This window comes from Bos javanicus, chromosome 19 (assembly GCF_032452875.1).
Source record: "Bos javanicus breed banteng chromosome 19, ARS-OSU_banteng_1.0, whole genome shotgun sequence".
Lineage (NCBI taxonomy): Eukaryota > Metazoa > Chordata > Mammalia > Artiodactyla > Bovidae > Bos > Bos javanicus.
Genome location: NC_083886.1, coordinates 31,799,229 through 31,821,348, shown reverse-complemented (window position 1 = coordinate 31,821,348; position 22,120 = coordinate 31,799,229). Strand labels below are relative to the sequence as shown.

The 22,120-nt window shown below is 45.7% G+C and overlaps 1 protein-coding gene across 3 annotated transcripts in view; it reads right to left on the bottom strand.

Annotated features, from left to right (window-relative positions):
- Window positions 1-22,120, bottom strand: part of DNAH9 (dynein axonemal heavy chain 9) — a 285,157-nt gene that overhangs the window by 249,367 nt on the left and 13,670 nt on the right. For all 3 annotated transcript variants that reach the window (XM_061391097.1, XM_061391100.1, XM_061391098.1), the window contains exons 5-8: window positions 17,595-17,806; window positions 16,252-16,485; window positions 4,848-5,015; window positions 2,612-2,728 (exon numbers count right to left, since the gene is read on the bottom strand). In XM_061391097.1, coding sequence (XP_061247081.1) covers window positions 2,612-2,728; window positions 4,848-5,015; window positions 16,252-16,485; window positions 17,595-17,806 — 731 coding nt within the window. The remainder of the gene's footprint in view (window positions 1-2,611; window positions 2,729-4,847; window positions 5,016-16,251; window positions 16,486-17,594; window positions 17,807-22,120) is intronic.

Here is a 22,120-nt window from a genome sequence, read left to right as displayed (position 1 = left end):
TCAGAGAGCAGTTGCCCCCAGAAGGCAGTGGTTTCGAGGACACTCTGAAGATGTTTTCTGTGCATTATGACTGCCCTGCCCCCTTGGTGGGAACAGCGGGATCAAAATGCTGAAGTGTTTTTCGTCTTCTCCTGGTTGCTAGACTGTTTCTCTGATTGTGATGCTGCCCTGAGACAAGGTCAGGGCAAAGTGGATGAGTTCAGTTGTGTTTAGGATACAACAATACATGACTTCTAGGACCACCCTGTTTTCCAACCCCAAATCACCCAAATCCCAGGAGACAGCAGAAAAGAGCTATCCCTCCATGGAGGCATAAGCAAGCAGTTTTCACCGAGTTCTGGCTCAAACATCCTGTTGGGAGGGGTGGGCTGAGGGACCACTGCAGCCAGCCTGCACCGTCCAGCTCGGGTTCTCTGACCCTGACATACTGCTTCAGGTCACATCCACTGAGGCACACCTAGTGGTCAGATGGCCTTACAGCAGTAACGGGGTATCTGGACTCAGGGGATCTCTCAGTCCCTACACAACCCGAAAACACACTTCTTTGCATGAAGCTATGAACACAGGAGCTCTTGTCTGGACTAAAGGAGGAAGGAAGGGCTTTGGTTTCTTGTTGGTGAGATGACTCCAAAGAGAAAAACCAAGCAGGCAGAAGGGACTGAATGGCTACAGTTCTCCTACAAGGTCCATAGGCTGGGCGGGGAGTTTGTTGAGAAGAGGAGTCAGAGCCCAAAGAAAAAGGGTCTGCTTCTGTGAGAGTCCTTTGAGACTCAGGGTGTGAGCAATGCTGCTTCAGGACCTGGTAGTAAAGGGTATGCAAAGTTGGAAAGGCTTTTCTCTGTTTCTGCCCAGAATCTTGCTCCATCACGATGGGCAAGGACTGGAGTTTTGGGAACCCAGAGAAACATGCCCTTGGCATAAATAGAAATGCTGTCATGGTGGGGATCATCAGGACAGCAATAATAAGATCCCGAAAGCACCTTCCTGGGCAGAGGACATTTTTAAGGCAGACTGTAGACAAAGATGATGTCAAAGACAGAGCAACTTGAGAGTATATGTGAGACCCTTGAAGACATCTTGAAATTCGTGACGCACAGGGATTTACCAAAGAGATGGAGCTGGACATCCTCAAGGTAGAAATGGGGTTCCATAATCACCAGTTACCTGAGTGGTAACAACCTAATTAGCCCAATTGGCGCTAAGTCACTTCAGTCGTGTGTAACTCTCTGCGACCCTATGGACCATAGCCCACCAGGCTCCTCCGTCCATGGGATTCTCCAGGCAAGAATGTTGGAATGGGTTGTCATGCCCTCCTCCAAGGTATCTTCCTGACCCAGGGATTGAACCTGTGTCTCTTACATCTCCTGCATTGGCAGGCGGGTTCTTTACCACTAACACTAAATGGGAAGTCCATGGGAGTAATGATTATGACATAATGGCAAATATTATTATTATTATTTCATATAAGCCCTCTCTTGAAATTATCTAAAATGCTTCCTATGTGAGTTATGGAGAGCAGGTATGTAATACATATGTATATTCTTGAGTGAATTAAATATACATGTATCCAGTGTTCTAGAACCTCATGGACTCACTATCTTGGGTTTAAGTCTCTTCTATGATGAAGAGTTGACTCATTGGAAAAGACTCTGATGCTGGGAGGGATTGGGGGCAGGAGGAGAAGGGGACGACAGAGGATGAGATGGCTGGATGGCATCACTGACTCGATGGATGTGAGTCTCAGTGAACTCCGGGAGTTGGTGATGGACAGGGAGGCCTGGCGTGCTGCGATTCATGGGGTCGCAAAGAGTCGGACACAACTGAGCGACTGATCTGATCTGATCTGATGACTGTCCCATCAGTTATCCAGTCTATGTTTGGACATGTTCAGCACCTGAAAACTTAACTACCTCTCAAGGAAGTTTATTCCATCTTTAAATAGCATTAGCAGAGATCTGTTTCTTCTTTTGAGCCAAACTCTGCCTCCTTGTAACCTGATTAGTCCTTGTTCTAATCCTTCAGGCTTTACAGAGTAAGTTTCTTCATAGTTTATGGAAACCCTGCTCTGTCTCCCTAAGCTTTCAGGTCTCAGGACCTAGACTGCTCATTTCTGTAGTCATTTATCTACTCATCATCCTGAACTTCTTCCTGCACATTCCTACACCATCTGATCTGGGCAACACAGGGCAAGGGTCCACATCATCTTATTCTAGTTACTCATGCTTCAGTGGTTTGCTCCAGCCTGAATTGACCTGATAGCAACCGTCAAAACAGCCCTGGTGACCACAGCAGGCTTCTTCACTTTTAATAGGCACCCAGGTTATAGGTAAGGCCCAAAGACAGCAATCAAGAAGAAATTAAATTACCAGGTATTTTTATATCATCAAGTTTGCAGAAAAGCCTGAGCCGTCAACTTGAGAAGACCAGTTTTGCAGGCTCCAGGCTCCCTCGCCCTAGGACACACACAGTACTGCTTCTACTAGACCAACAGCAACAATTCCTCTCTGCAGGAACAAAACAGCTGGAAGTGTATGCTTATCCCTGTCTGAGAGGGCAGGGAGAGTGCAGCACTGGTGGGGAAGGAGGGGGTATTTCCCTCTCCCGTACAAACCTTGAAGGCATGCTCCAAGCCAGGGGCGTCATCGAAGGCCTGAATAAAGACAGTCCCCAGCCTCCTGTCAAGGTCTTCTACTCTCTGATTAAAGTCAGAGATGTCATTTTCAAATTCCTGAAGAGACAGCAAATGGACATAAGAAAACATGATTTTCTGAAGGACAATCCCGGAATGCTTTTTCCTATTAATCTGTCACACCAAGGATATATTTTGATTTTCTATAGTTCACTATGGTGTGCCTCAGTGTTTATCCCTATTAAATAGGGATATTTAATAGCTGCCCTATTATTTAAGCATTTTTCTCCTAGATTCTCTAGTATTAGCATGTGCTAGTCACTCAGTTGTGTCCGACCCTTTGTGACCCCCATGGACTGTAGTCTTCCAGGCTCCTCTGTTCATGGAATTCTCCAGGAAAGAATACCAGAGTGGGTTAGCCATTCCCTTCTCCAGGGGATCTTCCTGACCCAGGGATCAATCGAACCCACATCTCCTGCATTGCAGGTGGATTCATTACTGTCTGAGTCACTCGAGGCAAAATGGTAAAGAGTCGGAGGTGAGGCTGGCCCCCTGTCCCTCTCTTCTGTGTCCCCACTTCCAGCTCCTGCAGCCCCTTCTCTCTCACCTGCGGCACCAGCTCAGGCCACCCTGAAAGCCACCTTGGCAGCAACAGCCCCAACAATGGGGCTACTTCATCACTACCCCCGACTTCCCTTCCTCCCTCAAGTGAAAATCCTGTTCTTTTCAGTGTAAACAAATTGATATGGCTATTAGGAGAAAAGTAAGCTAATTTAACAACTATACACTATTTCTTCTAACTACACTTAATTGCTTAAGACAGCAGCTAGCCATTGTCCCCACGGTTGCCAAATTTAGCAAATAAAATTACAGGACGCCCGTTAAATTTAAATTTCAGATCAACAAAGAATTTTTTTTTTTTTTAGTATAAGCCTGTCCCAATTAACTGTATTTTATTCAGCAACACAGAGCATGCTCTTTCTTCAAATGTAGCAATTTTCAGAGAACATTGATTTTCAGAGAAACATCTCTAATTTGTGAAATTATTATCTATTATTGCTTTACAATAGCTATGCATACTTTTATGAAAAGATAAAGAAAAGTAGGAAAACACAGTAGTATTTCTCTACTTCCCAAACCCAACCATACTAACACTGGAGCACACTTCTCTATGTACAGGATTTTGTTTTGTATTGTTTTATCACATGGTAGAAAACATACAGTATAGATCCTGCTTTGTAAGCCAACTTTTTTTCTACTTTAAACTAATGGAACTTTTAGAAAGTTCCATTTCCTGGGTTTGGCCAGCTAAGATCCCCCTAGACAATGGAAGGGGGCTCCCAGGTGGTTCAGTGGTAAAGAATCCACCTGCCAATGCAGGAGATGCGGGTTCCGTCCTTGGTCAGGAAGGTCCACTGGAGGAGAAAACGGCAACCCACTCCACTATTCTTGCCTGGAGAATTCCAAGGACAGAGGAACCTCGTGGGCTACAGTGCACGGGACCACAGTCAGACACAAGTGATGACTGAGCACGAACGCAGACAGTGGAGGGTGCTCAGAGCAGATGTTTAATTGCTTTTTCCTTTTCCCTCAAATGCTCTAAAATTCCTTTTCCAGTAATCCAGCCATTCCCTTCCCGGGAACTCCATTCCCTGTTTCTGTACCGACCCTTTTGCTTTTTTTGGTTCCTGCAGTCTTGCACTCACTGGTCTCAGCTCTCCTGCACTACAGGTGGGATGTGGACTCCCGTGTCCTGATCCTGGAAAATGCAATGTTGGCCCTTGCCTCATCCTGAGGTCTCTCTAGGGAACTAGAGTCTGATCAGAAAACTGGGCTACTGCGTCACTTACCCCTCTGCGGGCCACTAATGAAATTCTGCCTGGGTGTGCCTGGCCTTCACACAGCAGGTGCTGCTCAAAGCTTAAAGCTTTGGGAGCTGCAGAGTGGCTGCAGCCTCCACCATCACCCCATCTCCATCTCAGCATCTCTGAAACCCTGGGTATCTTCACTCCGAAGAAGTCAGCAGTTGGAAAACTCCCTCCCCTGACTTCTCTCCTGACACAAAAGATAATTAATTGTGGTCTCTGCCAATAAAACCATGGGGACCACAGAGCCAAAGAAAACGCACAGGGGAAATGCAAGTAAATACCCAGGATAGAGGCTGCAGGCATCTGAGAAAAAGAGACAAAGCTTGCAAGGTAGCCCTTCCAAGCCCTACCACACTCTGGAGATCCAAGCAGTCGTAGGAAGAGTCTGAGAAGACCCTGCACATCTCTTGAAATTCGGTGTACATCTGCTGGGCCTGCTGGCTCAAGGCACTTCCTCTGATACCACTGAACTCAAGCTTTTCCAGTTTGTGGAAATCCGAAGTTGTCTTCAGAAGATCCTGTGAAGACAATTTGCAATGGAATTAAGATAACGAGGATGACAACAACAGTGGATGATGCGCAAACTGGTCCAGGAAGGGCTGGAAATTATATGGGGGTGGCGGTTGCTTAGGAAAATGTGAAGCTTGGTTAGTTTTGTAACCTTTTTATTAGATTGGGCTGATATAAATAACTCTTGGTGACATGCGATAACAAAGAGAAAATTCCAATAAATAAAATTTACTCGCACACAAAAACCAAATTCATGCTTCAACCTCTTTCTGTGTTCTCTCATAAATAATAAAATACAATAATAACACTATTTACATGGCCGGTGGCTTTATTCCCATTTAAGAAACCAATTTTAAATGGACCATGTTGTGTGGTTCCAGAATGACAGCTGTCTTGGAAGGAACTGACAGGAAAGTGGATCCTCTGAGTAGTCCTGAGGACAAGCTCAGAGGTGGCGCCAACATTCTCAGCAACGACTTCTGCCAAGAAAAGACATCTGCGGGGTCCCCTTGCTGAGCGTACCTGGGACTGTAGACCCTGTGGCCGGCTGGGTGTTGGTGGGTGATGACCTGACATCTTTGTATTGGGATAACAACAGTGAGAGTGAATCAAGTCAGTGTAGGCTCAGGATGGCACCCAGTAAATAGGCAGTGAGTATGTGTTACCGTCACCATTGACTTGGCAGTTCCCAGCAGGGCTCTGGATCAAGTGACAGGTGACAATACAACCTAGAGCCCTGGTGGAGGGGCGGGGGCGGTGATGCTGCTTGAGTCCATAGAGGACGCTTCACTTCTGATAGGATAGGAGCCTTCAGAACACATCTAACTCTGCATCTAACTGATCTATCACAACTACCCACTGAAAATCACAAAGTCTCTAAATCAAGGCATGCTTCCTGCTGTACCTTCCAGTCTGTGTGCTTAGCTCTTCAGTAGCAAAGAGGGAGACTGGGGTACCTTCGTGTCATTTTGGCAAACATGTGACAGGGATCCCTGGGAGGCAGTCCTCCACCCTGAGGAGATTTAAACGGCAAGAAGAGGGAAAGGTGTCCCAAGACTGGAAACCCAGCAGGTCCTGATGTCATTCCAGGGAATGCCCATATCACTGGCCATTGCTCTGGGCTAACCCATCAGGATAGAAGAGGGCAGCCCATCTCTTGCTTCTCACCAAGACACCAAGCCCAGCAGCAGAGACAGAGGCACTGGGAAATTTTAAGAAGTGGTTGACTTTTCCTGCATTTTCAAGTGGGTACCCATCCTTACAGCCATAGACAGCTGTCTAAGTCCCCTTTTTGCTCAGCTAGGCTGAGTACATCATGAGAAACGCTGGGCTGGATGAAGCACAAGCTGGAATCAAGATTGCCAGACAAAAGGCAATAAACTCAGATATGCAGATGATACCAAACTTAATGGCAGAAAGCGAAGAACTAAAGGGCCTCTTGATGAAAGTGAAAGAGGAGAGTGAAAAATTTGGCTTAAAACTCAACATTCAGAAACCTAAGATCATGGCATCTGGTCCCATCACTTCATGGCAAATAAATAGGGAAACAATGGAAACAGTGACAGACTTTATTTTGGGAGGCTCCAAAATCACTGCAGATGGTGACTGCAGCCATGAAATTAAAAGAGGCTTGCTCCTTGGAAGAAAAGCTATGACCAACCTAGACAGCATATTAAAAAGTAGAGACATTACTTTGACAACAAAGGTCCATCTAGTCAAAGCTATGGTTTTTCCAGTAGTCATGTATGGATGTGAGAGTAGGACTAAAAAGAAAGCTGAGCACTGAAGAATTGATGCTTTTGAAATGTAGTGTTGGAGAAGACTCCTGAGAGTCCCTTGGACTTCAAGGAGATCCAACCAGTCCATCTTAAAGGAAATCAGTCCTGAATGTTCATTGGAAGGACTGATGCTGAAGCTCCAATACTTTGGTCACCTGATAAAGAACTGATTCATATGAAAAGACTCTGATGCTGGGAAAGACTGAAGGCAGGAGGAGAAGGGGATGACAGAGGATAAGATGGTTGGATGGCATCACCGATTCAATGGATATGAGTTTTGGTAGACTCCAGTGATGGACAGGGAGGCCTGGCATGCTACAGTCCATGGGGTCGCAAAGAGTTGGGCACAACTGAGTGACTGGACTGAACTGAACTGATGAGCCGGGACTGAACTGGGAGAAGGGAGGAGGAAGAAACAGCCAACTGAAGGAAGATGTATACCCAAACCAGGAGATCCTGCCAAAGATGGGGAAAGGGGGTAGGCTTTATTTAAACACATATTTGACTTTGTATGCAGGGAGGAAATAGCAATCACCTTGATTCAAATGAAATGGACTTTAGTAGTAATTTGAGTCATTCTGATAGAAGAAATGTACTGTGTTTGTGCTGTGGAATGTCATGTGGGTACCCATTTTTCATAAGTTTGTGGATGCTAATTTCAATTTTTAGGAGGTACCTTCTAACCATTTTAAAAGACAGATGCATTTCAATGTGTTTGATTATGTCAGAAAACTAAATGATAATTTTGTTATATTTTATTTCTCAAGAATTCTTGAAGCACAGTCCTGGGTGGTCACTGAAAGCTGCTTCATTTTCAATCTAACAGGTAAATCATAGATACTGTTGTTTAGTCACTAAGTCATGTCTGACTCTTCTGTGACACCATGGACTGTAGCCCGCCAATCTCCTCTGTCCATGAGATTTCCCAGGCAAGAATACTGGAGTGGGTTGCCAATTCCTTTTTGAGGGGATCTTCCAGACCCAGGGTTCAAACCTGCATCTCCTGCAGGCAAGCAGGTTCTTTACCACTGAGAGACCAGGCAAGCCCCCAAAGAATACTTACATAATCATTCTATTTTTGGAGAAACTCTGGTCACTAGAAACAATGGATATTTATGTTGCTTAACAAACACATGATGGGCAATACATTTATTTAGGGTTCAGTTCAAGGTCTTAATCCTTTCCTTACCCCTTCCCCAAATAAAAGAGACTCTTACCCTACTTTTCTCCTACACTCTGTATGCCCTTCTCCTGCATAAGCTTTTCTTCGGAACTCTTAATCACTCTCTGCCATTATAATATACTATCTTGGATTACATCATATTGTTTATTTCCTATCCACCTTTCTCAGTAGGTTGTAAACACCCTAGAGATCCCACTGTATTTTCCATCCCTGGAAGAGTCCTGGATGCTGAAGAAATATTTGTTGAATGAAGGAAGACATCATCTTTGACCTTGGACTTAGCAACAGGACCTCCAGGAAAGGTGACAGGGTGGTAGAGACTCTAGAAACATTGGACTCAGAGCAATTGGATAAAATAAAGAGAATTAAGACAAGAACAGAGAATTAGGAAGCAAGGCAAAACTGTGCCTTTGAACGTTTGATGAGCTGTGGTCAAGTGCGAGGCAGAACCTTGCATGGCCCTGAGGTGAGGGCAGAATTAAGGAAAGTGAGTGAAAAGGACAAAGCAGAAGATTTGGGGTCAACCTGTAGGTTGAACTTACAAAATTTCTGATTTTTGACCATATTGACCTACAAGAAATGGCAGTTTCGTGTGGTTCTACTCCATGAAACACAATCATTTCATGCCTGGAAAGGTCCAGCCATACACTGGGCTGCTAAGAGAGGTGCTAAGCCCCCCATATCTGGGGGGATTTCACAGCTCTTTTCTCTTCTGCTGCACCATGAAGCATGGGGGCTTCCCAGGTGGTACCAGTGGTAAAGAACCTGCCTGACAACCCAGGTAGATGTAAGAGACGTGGGTTCGATCCCTGGGTTGGGAAGATCCCCTGGAGGAGGAAATGGCAACCCACTCCAGTATTCTTACCTGGAGAATCCCATGGACAGAGGAGCCTGGAGGGCTGCAGTCCATAGGGCTGCACAGAGCTGGACACGGCTGAAGTGACTTAGCATGCAGCATGTGGGATCTTAGTTCCCCAAGCAGGGACTGAACCCATGCCCCCTGCACTGGGAGATCACAGTCTTAATCACTGGACTGCCAGGGAAGTCCCTCTGGGTGGATTTTGAAAGTCTGATGTCATGTCACGGAGGTATCATAAAGAAGATTCCTGCATCAGGCAGGAAGCTGAATCACAATCGTAGAAACAGACTTACAGAAATCGTGGTGACTATATCTTTGATTCTTAAAATATTTAAATGTGAGCTCTTTCCATTGTTTATTTAGAAGTCCTCACAAAACAGATAAAAGGCCATTTAAACCCATGAGAGGTTTAGATTAAATTTTTAAAATATTCATTTTTATCCATCACTGTTGTAAACACACAAAATCCATGATACTGTATTCAGGCTGAAAATGTCAAGGTCAGGGGTAGGACACAGGGCATCATGGGAGGAGTGCTGGGGCACAGATCCCTGGGTTCACACAGCCCTGTTCTACCGTTCACCAGCTACGTGACTTAAAGCAAGACACTTAATTTTTCTAATCCTCCTTTTCCTGATCTGCAGATGAGTTACAGAGTTACATGGGAAGTGCCTTTGTACAACTTCAATAAATGGTGTGTGTGCACGCTAAGTCACTTCAGTCATGTCCAACTCTTTGCGACCCTATGGACTGTAGCCCACTAGGCTCCTCTGTCCATGGAATCCTCCAGGCAAGAATACTGAAGTGGGTTGCCATTTCCTCCTCCAGGGGATCTTTCCTACCCAGGGACTGAACTCGCATCCCCTGTGACTTCTGTATTGCAGGCAGATTCTTTACCTACTGAGCCACTTGGGAAGCCCTCAATAAATGGTGGGAAAAAAAAAAAAAGTGAAGTGTAGTCAGTCATGTCTGACTCTTTGTGATGCCATGGACTGTAGTCTGCCAGGTTCCTCTGTCCATGCAATTCTCTAGGCAAGAATACGGGAGTGGATTGCCATTTCCTTCTCCAAGGGATTTTCCCAACCCAGGGATCCAACCTGGGTCTCTTGCATTGTGGGCAGACCATCTGAGCCACCAGGGAAGCCCTCAATGAACGGTAGGCACTGTAATTAATTAGCATCACCTCAATGTCATTAGATCAGATTGGTGGCTATGAGATGTGCACAGTAGCTGATACTCAGGTGCTCCTTTCCAGGTGGAAGCCACAAAGAGCAAGGGGTCCTGGGCAGCTGGCTGGATTGATTGGGCCCTATTCTTCTGAAAACTGTGCAACCTTTAATGGGGTGATGTGGCCCCACAAACAGCAAGCCTGTTCTCAGGAGAGGCCGTGCATCTTAAAAGAAATGTCTTCAGAATTCATTATGGGCAAACACAAAGCAGACATTCACAGACGAGAATCTCAAAAGGTCATTGGGAAAAAGACTGTTTTCTTTACCTTCTGAAGGCAGTCGACCTTATGCAGCTAATGGTCTCCTACGCGACCGAGCGCTCAGGCCTGGCTGAAAGGGAAGCGGCCCAATTAGACCGAATGAAAGGAGCTGGCGGAGGGGCTGGAGACGTGGAAAAAGCAAGGGAAATATGGTAGATTGGGTCAGCTTATTACCTAACTGCCTGCTAATCACTGCGCATGGAGCCTCAGCAGGAAAGCATCCCATCTTTAAGAGAATCACAGCTTTACAGAAATTTCATAGTGAAAGAGATGGGGGTTCTCCCCAAGCTGCTTACTTACTGCACTGTTGGAGGGGAGAGGCCGGGGGTGGAAACACAAACAGGGCAGCTGCAGAATCTGCAATGTTATGGCACAACAACAAACTGTATGTGTGTGTGCGTGCACGTATTGCCCGCAGCGTTGTGTACACAGTGTATGTATGCACGCATGTGTGCATGGTGTGTATGCGCAATGTGTGTGTGGTGCATGTAATGTGTGGGTAGTACTGTGTGCACAAGTGCAATATGTGTCTGCATGTGTGAGTGTGCTGTGTATGTGTGTAGTGTGCTGTGCTTATGTGCAGTGTGTCTGCATGTGTAGTATTGTGTGTCTATGAGCAGTGTGTCTGTATGTGTGACTGTGGTGTGTGTGTGTGTGTATGCATGCGTAGTATGGTGTATGTGTGTGTGCAGTGTGTGTCTGTATGAATGGTGTGTGTTGTGTGTGGGTGCACAGGTACACAATGAAGCACACTGCAGGAAGGCAGGGTGGGGAAACAAATCCAGAGGCAGCGGAAGACTTTTCCATTTGATTTCTGACTGTTCCTTTAAATTGCAAAGACTGTATATACTTTCGGGATTTCCTTAGTAAGGCCCTTTCGTGGAGTGGGAATTATAATTTTACCCAAATGACTTATTCAGGAAAAAAAAGACCGAGAAATCATGTCGTAAAAATAGTGTGTGCAAATACAGAATAGAGTGTGTCAGGGCAGAAGAAAACAACAAAACCAATGTGGGACTCTCAAAAGGGAGGGAGAGAGGGAGGCAGGGAGGGAGGCAGGGGAACAGATCTTTATAATTGCTGGGAGATGTCTGCGTTTGGTGGAAAGACAGTGCTTGGAACCCTGTACCCTGGGGTATGAATCCCAGCTAAGCCTTGCTGAGCCTATGACTCTGGGCAAGTTCATTTTTGTGTCACACGTAACGGTGCTCATTTGTTAGAGGTACTGATACCCAGCTCTTTCCAAGGTTGTAAGGCTGCAGCTCTGACACGAGATTGGCTCTTGAAAGATGTTAATTCTTTCTTGGTCTATTCTTCCTTTCCCTCCCAGGGGTTGGCTCTCTAAGAGATTAGCTGCATCATGGGGATGGTGAGGAGGAGGAAGGGGAGGAGGAGAACAAGGTTTGCAGAGAATGCAATTACTCCACATGCCTCTGCAGACAGACCTGCAGGATGGCTCAGCAAGTCAGGACCTCTGGCCAAGCAGTCCTGCCCTCACCTTCATTCAGCAGGTGCCCAGAGCACTGATGCTGAAGCTGAAGCTCCAATACTTTGGCCACCGGATGCAAAGAGTTGACTCATTGGAAAAGACCCTGATGCTGGGAGAGATTGAAGGCAGGGGAAGGGGACGACAGAGGATGAGATGGTTGGATGGCATCACCGACTCAATGGACATGAGTTTGAGTAAGCTCCAGGCATGGTGAAGGACAGGGAAGCCTGGCATGCCGCATGCAGTCCATGTCGCAGAGTCGGACATGACTGAGCAACTGAATAGCAAAAGAGGAGAAACATCCATATGCACAATAAAACTTTCCTGTTTCAAAGAGCAAAGAGAAAAAAAAAGGCCAGGCAAATCAGAAGGGAAAACAGAACAATGGAGATTAAAAACCAGCCCTAAACAACCTCACTCTTGTGAGCAGGCAGAGAGGGAAACGCACTGAAATCATTTTATTAACTTGGCTTCATGTATTTATTAATTGCAGCTGCCCATGTTTTAGGGGCCACAAAGTATACAGAACGGCAAGATAAATAAGGCTGGGTTCATGCTAATTCTTGCTGGAGAGAAACAGATTAACCCCATCTCAAACAGGCATCGATCACAGGGATACACAGAATGTTAACTAAAGGGCGATGTGAAATATGCCCAGAGCCGATCGATAGCCTGCGTCTTGCTGCACTGAGCTGAGTGGGGAAGAGACAGGGAAGACAGGGGCCAGGGGGCATATCTGAGCAAATGTTTAGGAGATGAAAGATGAAAGAAGAAGAAATGCCCGGACGAAGGAAAGGAACAGCCACAGGAAAAGGCAGAGTCAGGGAAACACAGGGTGAACAGAGCTAAGAGAAACTAAACAAGAGAAAGAAGAAAACAGAGAAGGGGAGCGAGACCAGCAGAAAAGAAAGAGGGAAGAGGGAGGAAGAGGGAAAATGAGTGGACAAAAGAAGTGGAGGCATTTGGCCTAAGAGCAGACAAGTGAACCAGAGCCAGGGACAGAAAACTTAAGAGAGGAACAGGAGCAGGACCGGGTGACATTCAACTCACCTTCTAATTAAACTGGGGCAACTGCTTTTTGCTTTTTATGCATCTGTGCATTGATTTAGAAGGAAAAAGCAACCAGAGAGTGGATTCTTGCAAGGGTAATGACTCTGGGGAGGCTAGTGGCCAGGGCCGCTTGTGGTTACTGAATAATCCCAGCAGATTAGGCGCCCAACTTCAGGATAGCTGTCTATATGCAAAGTCACATCATTAACGTGTGTGCAGGGCCCCAGGCCACAGCCCAACAGCCTTGCAGAGCTGAGCGTTGCTCCCTGGCTTCCACTCCGAGGACCATCCTCGGGGCTAGGGAGACTGTGAAGGCGGTTGTCTGCCCTGGTCCCCACGGTGGCCAGGGGCAGAAAGGAGCGAGAGAGTCTCTGTCACCTCCAGTTAAAAGAGTGAACAGGTGGGTGTTGGAGAGGAGAGGGATGGAATGGAGAAGAAGGGGAAGAGAGGCTGCTCCTCAAGGGCTGTAGTGGAAATGGTGCCCAAAACAAAGCATTTAGGAAAAAGCTAGGCATCAATTATTTATATTCTCTGTGATCCCAGAGAAGGATTTAAGGTGCATCTTTCATAAGATCTAGGGTCTGGCCTTCTGGCTCATACATTTTCTCTGTCTCCGTTCCCACCTTCACCAGTCTTCGTTTCCCCAGAGAATTCCTACTCCAGTTTCTAAATTTATTTCCTCTTGTACTCCCCACTTTCTCAGAGGCCCTCTGGGTTAGGAACCCCTCTTTCTTGCTCCCAATATCACACCAATTTTGCTTTTATTGGGCTTCCCTGTGGCTCAGATGGTAAAGAATCTGCTTGCCATGCAGAAGACCTGGGTTTGATTCCTGGGTCAGGAAGATCCCCTGGAGAAGGGCATGGCAACCCACTCCAGTATTCTTGCCTGGAGAATCCCATGGACAGAGGAGCCTGGTGGGCTGTAGTCCATGGGGTCAAAAAGAGCTAGACATGACTAAGTGACTAACACACACACACACTTTGCTTTTATCATGGCACTTAATACACCTCAGTGAAGCTTCAAGATTTTATTGTCTTCCCATCCCTGGATCTCTTCCATCAATCTCTGCCTTCTTCATGTCTTCTGGTCCGTGGGCTTCTTACAGGCAAAACTGTACCCTAGGCACCGTCCTGCCCCTGGGGCCCCAGCTCAGAGCCTGGTGCATGGTGCCTAGAGCATGGCAGTGCTGGAACTATGCTTTGGGGCCTGAAGTGAAGAGATTCCATCTTATCTTCTCTAATCCTCATAATCGCATGGTCTCTGCCATGCAATTATCACTACCTCCTCTCAACACAGCCCTTCTCTTCGCCCAAAATCTCTGCTGATCATGGATAGAAACATGCTTCTGATTCCTTCTCAGTCTCCTGGCTTCTGATTCCTTCTCAGTCTCCTTGGCTATTGTCCTAATCTTGAATTTGACCCTGCATCTCCCAAATTAATTTTAGGATAAGTATGTATTTTGTTTTGTCATACCCACTACTCTCCCTGCAAAGTTTCATCAGTGAATACAGAGCTGCAAAGCATGCAAACATGTGGTAATCACACTAAATCCTGAAATGGAAAACAGTCAAAAGAGAAAGGCCCTTGTTTTCTTACCTTGGTCCTTACACTAATGTTTGCATTGACTTTTAAACAACCGGGGGAGAAGAGGAAAAGTCGTATTTCATTTGTACAGGGATTCGTTCTCGTCTTGGGCTTCCCCGGTGGTGCGAGCGGTAAACAACCCACATACCAACGCAGGAGACACAGGAGACTCGGGTTTGATCTCTGGGTTGGGAAGATCCCCTAGAGGAGGAAATGGCAACCCACTCCAGTATTCTTGTCTGGAGAATCCCACGGACAGAGGAGCCTGGCGGGCTACCATCCATGCACAGGGTTACAGAGTCAGACACAACTAAAGCAACCTAGCACTCATGCTAGTCATGTAGTTTTTGGAGCCACCTTGATGGTGGGAAAGTGGAGAAGTTCAAGGTAGTGGCTTTGTGGGCATGGCCAGCTGCATCCAGGTCAGCTCACTGGCCATTTCCTATGAGACCTCTAGCAAGAAGATTATGCGTAATTTGAAAACCAACTGAATTTGTCAATTGATTCCTTGAGACTCCTTCCTGAGACTATGATCAGAATTTCCTAAACTTCTAGTAGAACTACCATCACATGATGACTCTTCTAAGAAAGTTACTGAATCACGGGTTCTTCCAGCCAACGTGAGGCTGATCACCCTGTTGTCTCGGACCTCTTCTTACTCTGCGCTTTGCTGTTTTTCACTTGTTCACTTTTTATTTGGTCATCCTACCTTTAGGCAGACAGACGTGAAATAAAGAAAAGGCCAAATGCTGACCTAATGACATAGCCTGGGAATTGCAGATACACTATAATTCTCTTACTGCATTCTCCATACATGAAATGTAATGAAAATTACATATAAGAGAAAACTTAATTTCCATTAGAGAATAAAATAGGATTTCCACATACCTTGAAAGGCAGCTATTCTTAAAAATTAATTAATTTGATAAATATTTGTTTCTTCCTCATTTTTTTCTTTTTTTGAAATCTTAAATACTACACTTTATTTTAAAAATTATTTTACAATGTTGTGTTAGTTTCAGGTGTACAGCTAAGTGATTCAGATATACATGCATATATATATACACACATATATATACACACACACACATATATATATACACGTATCTACATACACATATATATACATACACACATATATGGTGGTGGTAGTTTAGCTGCTCAGTCATATCTGATTCTTTGCAACCCATGGATTGTAGCCCACCAGCTTCCTCTGTCCATGGGATTCTCCAGGCAAGAATACTGGAGTGGTAGCCATTCTCTTCTCCAGGGGAATTTTCTGACCCAGGGATCAAACCTAGGTCTCCTGCATTGCAGGCAGATTCTTTACCAACTGAGCCACCAGGTAAGTCCTGGTGGCTTCTATACACACACATGTACTTTTCAGATTCTTGTCCCATATAGGTTATTACAGAATATTGAGTACAGTTCCTTGTGCTATACAGTAGGACCTTGCTGATTATCTATTTTACATATAATGGTGTGTACTGTTACTCCCCAAACTCCTAACTTATCCCGCCCCACCTCTCTTTCCCCTTTGGCAATCATGTTTGTTTTCTATGTCTGTGAGTCTGTTTTTGTGTAGTAAATAAGTTCACTGGTATTATTTATTTAGATTCCACATATAAGTGATATCATATGGTACTTCTCCTTCTCTGCCTGACTTACTTCACTCGATATGACACTCTCTAGATCCCTTCATGATGCTGCACATGATGATATTTCATTCTTTGCTACTGCTGCTACTTTTTGGATCCCTCGGTTGCTCCCTCCTACAAGGAAGCGGGGCCTGACGGGAGGAGAACACTCACCTGCACCACGCCCAGTCGCCCTAGGAAGCCATCCAGTCGCACAAAGACCAAAGAGGACTGGAAATCCCACTCGCGGACCTCCTGGTTCTCTCTGAAGTAAGAATGGAGATTCTCCCTTCTGTCCTGAAACAGCTGCTTGAAGAAGCTCAGGGTGTCCACGACCACATGCAGTTTCCTCTGACTTTCTTCCACCTCACCTCTCAGGAGGTCTTCTGGGCAGAGATAAACAGAGGCCTGGAGGGCAGACAGGTGAGTGGTACTAAGCCTGGCTGCAGGTGCAGGATGGTCCTCAACTCTGCCCAGCCTACAGCTCTTCACTGAGCGACTGCCCATGCAAAACTTACCAGAAGCCTAATACAGGAAACGTCAGACCCCATTCTGTAGTCCCACAGAGGGACTGGGACCTGGGTTCTAGCCACGGTCAGTGACTGGCTCAGGGATGGCGAGTGACCAGTCAGAGACAAGGAAACACAGTGAGACTTCTCTTGGGACAGCTGGGGCTGGACAGGTATCCTTTCCAGGTTTTTGTTGTGACTCACTGGCTTTCTGGGCTCCCCTAGTGGCTCAGATGGTAAGAATCTACCTGCCAATGCAGGAAACACGGGTTCCATCCCTGATCCGGGAAGATGCCACATGGTGAGAAGCAACTAAGTCAGTGCATCCCAACTATTGAGGCTGTGCTCTAGAGCCCAGGAGCCGCAACTATTGAAGCGGCATGCCCTAGAGCCTGTGCTCCACAGCAAGAGAAGTCACCACAGTGAGAAGCCCGTGCACTGCACCTAGAGAGTAGCCCCTCCTTGCTGCAAGTAGAGAAAAAAGCCTGAATGCAGCAGCCAAGACCCAGTGCTGCCAGATAAATATATAAACAAAATCATATATACATACATAAAGATCCTTAAGGAGGTTGAAACTCACCATCTCTACCCTGTGCCCAAACCCAGGTCCTCCAAAGTACCCCAGCAGGACTGAGAACAGTTTTGGGAGTTACTGGCTATGATGATAAAGCAATTCAAGTCTGAGAATCCTCTGCTAAGTCTCTTCAGTCGTGTCTGACGCTTTGCGACCCCATGGACTGTAGCCTGCCAGGCTCCTCTGTCCATGGAATTCTCCAGGCAAGAATACTGGAGTGGGTAGCTATGCCCTTCTCCAGGGGATCTTCCAGATCCAAGGATTGAACCTGGGTCTCCTGCATTGCAGGTAGATTCTTTACCATCTGAGCCACCAGAGGAGAACCCTTTGGGCCCTCATTATTGCTCTGAAAAAAAAAAGATGCACACTCTACTCTTCTTGTGACTTGGACCATCCAGCCCCCGGGGTGAGGTTGGGAACTGCTGGGTGCCCACCTGCTGGACCAGAAGGTTGCAGATCTCTTGCAGCAGCACTGTGAGCCGCCCTGGGCAGCGGTAAGACTCACACGTGGCCCAGATCAGGCAGACCACGTGCAGCAGGGGCCGCAGCCGGGGCTTCACGTCGGGAAACTCCAGGCTCTTGAGGTCCTCCAGGTGACGACGCAGTGGCGCCAGGTGGGTGTAGATGTCCCGCGCCTCCGTCAGAGCTGGAAGGAACGGGAGACAACCCATCACAGTACCAGCTTGAGGCTCACACCCGCCCAGCAGAGCCCTGGGGCCTGGGCATGAAGGATAAGAAAACAAGGGTTGTGATCTCTTCCTTGGCTGAGGGAGCAGAGAGGGCTGGCCAGCTCTTGCAAGGAAACACTGAAATCAGAAGAGCCCTGGGCAGCTGGGAGAGGGGTCTGAGGAGCCTCTCTTACAGAATTCTTGTATCTGGACGGCCTCCTGGCCCTCCCAAGCCCAGGCCCTCTGGTGCTGTGTGTGTAGAAAATGCTTGGTGACTGTTTGCTGGTATTACCTCTGAGGTAATATGGGATGGATGACAGAGGACGGGTTTTAAGAGTCAGAAAGATCTGCCTTCAAATGCCGATACATCAAATGTGTGACCTCAGGCATGACTATCCTGTCTGAATCTCAACAACAGGCTGAACAGTCACTCATGTAAAGGGTTCTTGTGAAGGCAGCAAAGACGGCTAGCTCAGTGCTTGTACCAAAGGAGGTGCTGCGTGCACGATCACATCTCTAATAAATATTTGCCAATAAAGAATCTCATTGAGCTCTTACGGAGGACAAGTCACAGGGAATAGAGAAATAGCTCAGGCTGATTATGGCAAGGCTCTGCCGGTCTTCAAAGCCAGGAAAACCTCCTGCCATTTCCACTGAATGAAGCCGAGGAAAAACAGCACTTTCCATCTGCCGTCCTGTGGTGGCCGAGGGGGGAAAGGAGGAAAACCGTAGCTCTGGGTGCTAATTCTGCAGAGCCACTTAGAGGGGATGCAAAGACCCAGAAACGGGTGTTTAGGAAGGCTGGTTCTTTCCTGGGCAGGTAACCCGGCACTGTCGTGTGACAGCACATGGTCTTGGGTTATTTTATGTGGATGAAGCTCTGTATTCATCCTAAAAGAAACTCAAAATATATACACTGTTTAGTAAACAGTTTCAATATACCAAACACCATCCCACTCATAGAAAAACTCATAGAAAATCATATGAGGTAGCTTCATTATTTCCACTTTGTAAGCAAAGGAATTAGGACCTAGGAACTTCTCCGGTTGTCCTGTGATTAAGACTCCACACTTTTGATGAAAGGGGCATGGGTTCAATCCCTGGTCAGGGAACTATGATCCTGCATGCTGCGTGGTACAGCCAAAAAATAACAAATAAATTTCTTTTTCTAATTTTTTGTAATTTGTTGCATGCTCAGTTGTGTCCGACTCTGCAGGACCCCACAAGAACTGTAGCCCTTCAGGTTCCTCTGTCCATGAGATTCTCCAAGCAAGAATACTGGAGTGGGTTGCCATTTCCTCCTCCAGGGGATCTATCTTCCTGACCCAGGGATAGAACCTGCATCTCCTGCATTGGCAGGTGGATTCCTTACCACTTGAGCTAGCAGAGAAGCCCAATAAATAGATAAGTAAATAAAACCACTGTACCATCCGATAAAAATTGCTGAAAATTAAAAAAAAAACAATAACACTAAGACCTAAATAACCTGCCTTGAGTCTACCAGTTAATTGGTCAGCCCTGCCCGGCTGAGCAAAAGCAGGATTATACCTGAGTTTATTACATTGAACCCCTGGCTTGATGGTTGTGGGGCTCACTACACATGGGAGTTTGGGGTGTGTACATCAAGGTTTGGGATGTATATCAAGCTTTATACCCCAAATGGAGTTGTGGGAAGGACTATGTGAACCCAATTTTTAAAAGACAGATGTCATGGTAAATCAACTAGAACAGCAATTCTTAAATGGGAGGGTTTGATGGAAGTATCAGAACCACTGTAGGGTTGGGGGTGTCAGAATCCAACAGTCATTCCAATGAGCACATGCTCAGGCTTTCATCTGTGCCTTGAGGGAAGAGAAACAGAGCATCACACCACGGGAGCCTCCTTTTCATGTTGTGCTTTTTAATAAGAAAAATCTCCTTTAATCATACAAATACGCACTTCCCTGATTTTCAAGAGCTCAACACTTGAGGGCTGGCTCATCTACTCCAGGGTGCAGTCATCTTGGCTCACAAGGCAGATGAAGAAAGATACAGAGTTAAGCTAACAGCTTTTAAAAAATGCAAATATAGGGAATATCCTGGTTGCCTAGTGGTTAGGACTCTGTGTTTCCACTGTGCAGTGCCTGGGTTTGATCCCTAGTTGGGGAACTAAAATCCCACAGGCCGGGCAATGTGGCCAAAAAAACCAAACTAAACAGGTTCAAATATAAACCCCAGTTGCACAGAAATATATGTGGTTTGCTGGTAAATCTTTAACCACAGCTCTTCTGGGACAAAAGCCTTGATCCCAAAAGCCTTTAGCATTTGCCAATTTCTGGGATGTAAATACTCCTAATCTTCCCACCGTGTCTGATCTCAAGCTACTAACTTGATGTCACTGAGTGCTGGGGAGTCCGTGTTGACAAGGGTTGCATGTGATGGGCTCTCATGGGAACCTGAGAGCCAGTTCCATGGCAGCTCCAGAAAACCTCTGGACTTTACTTCTCTCCCCACATACACATGCTAAGTAGCTTCAGTCGTGTCCAACTCTTTGCAAGCCCATGGACCATAGCACACCAGGCTCTTCTGCCCATGGGATTCTCCAGGCAATACTGGAATAGGTTGCCATGACCTCCTCTAAGGGATCTTCCTGACCCAGGGATAGAAGCCATGTCTCTTATGTCTCCTGCATTGGTAAACAGGTTCTTTACCACTAGTACCACCTGGGAAGCCCTTTTCTCCACACGCTTCTACCCACAAATATGCTGGACTGGCAACTGGGCCGCACTGTGCCAACCTTGCCTCCTAGCGGCCAGAGGCAGGAACTCCCTACTTGGTCTTTACTCCCCTGGTCTTTTCTTTCCAAGGTACCCTTACTGTTCCCAAGGTTCTTTGCTGCCCAATCAATTGCACTTCAGAAAATCTCGTTCACACACATTTTTCTACGTTCTTTTAACCTCCTTCTTTACTCCCCATGTGCCCACCAATCCAGGACTGTATCTTTTCCTGCCCTTCTCTTCTGTCCATCTGTGAGCCAAAGAACTACCCTGATCATGACATACAGTATGTGCAAAGCACATACTATCTGCAGAATAAGGACAACAACTCTGAAATTAAATTAGAAATAAGGAAAATCAGGTGCCAGCTAAAATATTTTTATTCTCTGAAGATCCCAATAAAATTTCTGACCAAGTCTGTACCTGGCAACTATGATCAAAATTCCTCTTCTTCCATTATTTGGATTGAGTTATATATTTCAAGGATTTCTATTTTTACAGTGGTATTTCTCTGAAACAGTTATGATGATATTGTCTTTTTTTTCTAATTTCTTTTCATTGCCATAATATATTCTTTTGCAAAAAACTTTTAGAAGGCGGTCTGGGGAACCAAATCTTTTATTACTATTAATCAATGTGAATGATTGTACTCTATTAATCTTTTAATGTGAAAAATATACTTGGGGCTCTAAATAATAAATTCATAAATACGCTTTTATTATATGTTTTATTCCAGAGCCTCAAATTTCCATCCTTGGCATACCCCCTTTATGATAGTTGTCATGACTGCCTACAACCTGTAGTATTACCTCATACCTTTCCCTAATTTGACTCTAATTTTAACCTAAATAAAATCATATAAAATGAAACCATTAAATCTCTATAAAACCATAAATGGAAAACTCTCATCACATGCCAAAAAAAGGAGTTACCCTTTTGCATATTTTAAAATATGGATGAACCTAGAGCTTGTCATACAGAATGAAAGTCAGAAAAAGAAAAACAGATATCGTATATTAATGTATATATAATGGAATCTAGAAAAATGGCATTGATGAACCTGTTTGTAGGGCAGGAAATACAGATGCAGATACAGAGAATGGATTTGTGGACACAGTGGGGGAGGGAGAAGGTGGGATGAATTGAGAGTAGCATTGGCATATATCCACTGCCATGTGTAAAACAGACAGCTAGTGGGAAGCTGCTGTCCGGCACAGGGAGCTCAGCTGGGTGCTCTGTGATGACCTAGAGGGGTGTGATGGGGAGGAGGTTAGGAGGGAGGCTCAAGAGGGAGGAGATATATGTATACATACAGCTGATGCATGTTGAACAGCAGAAACTAACACAACGCTGTAAAGAAATTATCTTCCAATTTAAAAAATAAATTAACTAAATTAAATTTAAAACATAAAAAATAAAATACACCTGCCCAGACATCTACCCCAGCTCTCTCTCATACTAACAGTGGTACACAGATCACTTCTGGGGACACTACCTCATTTGAATTGGAGTATAAATTGGGAACAACATTTGATT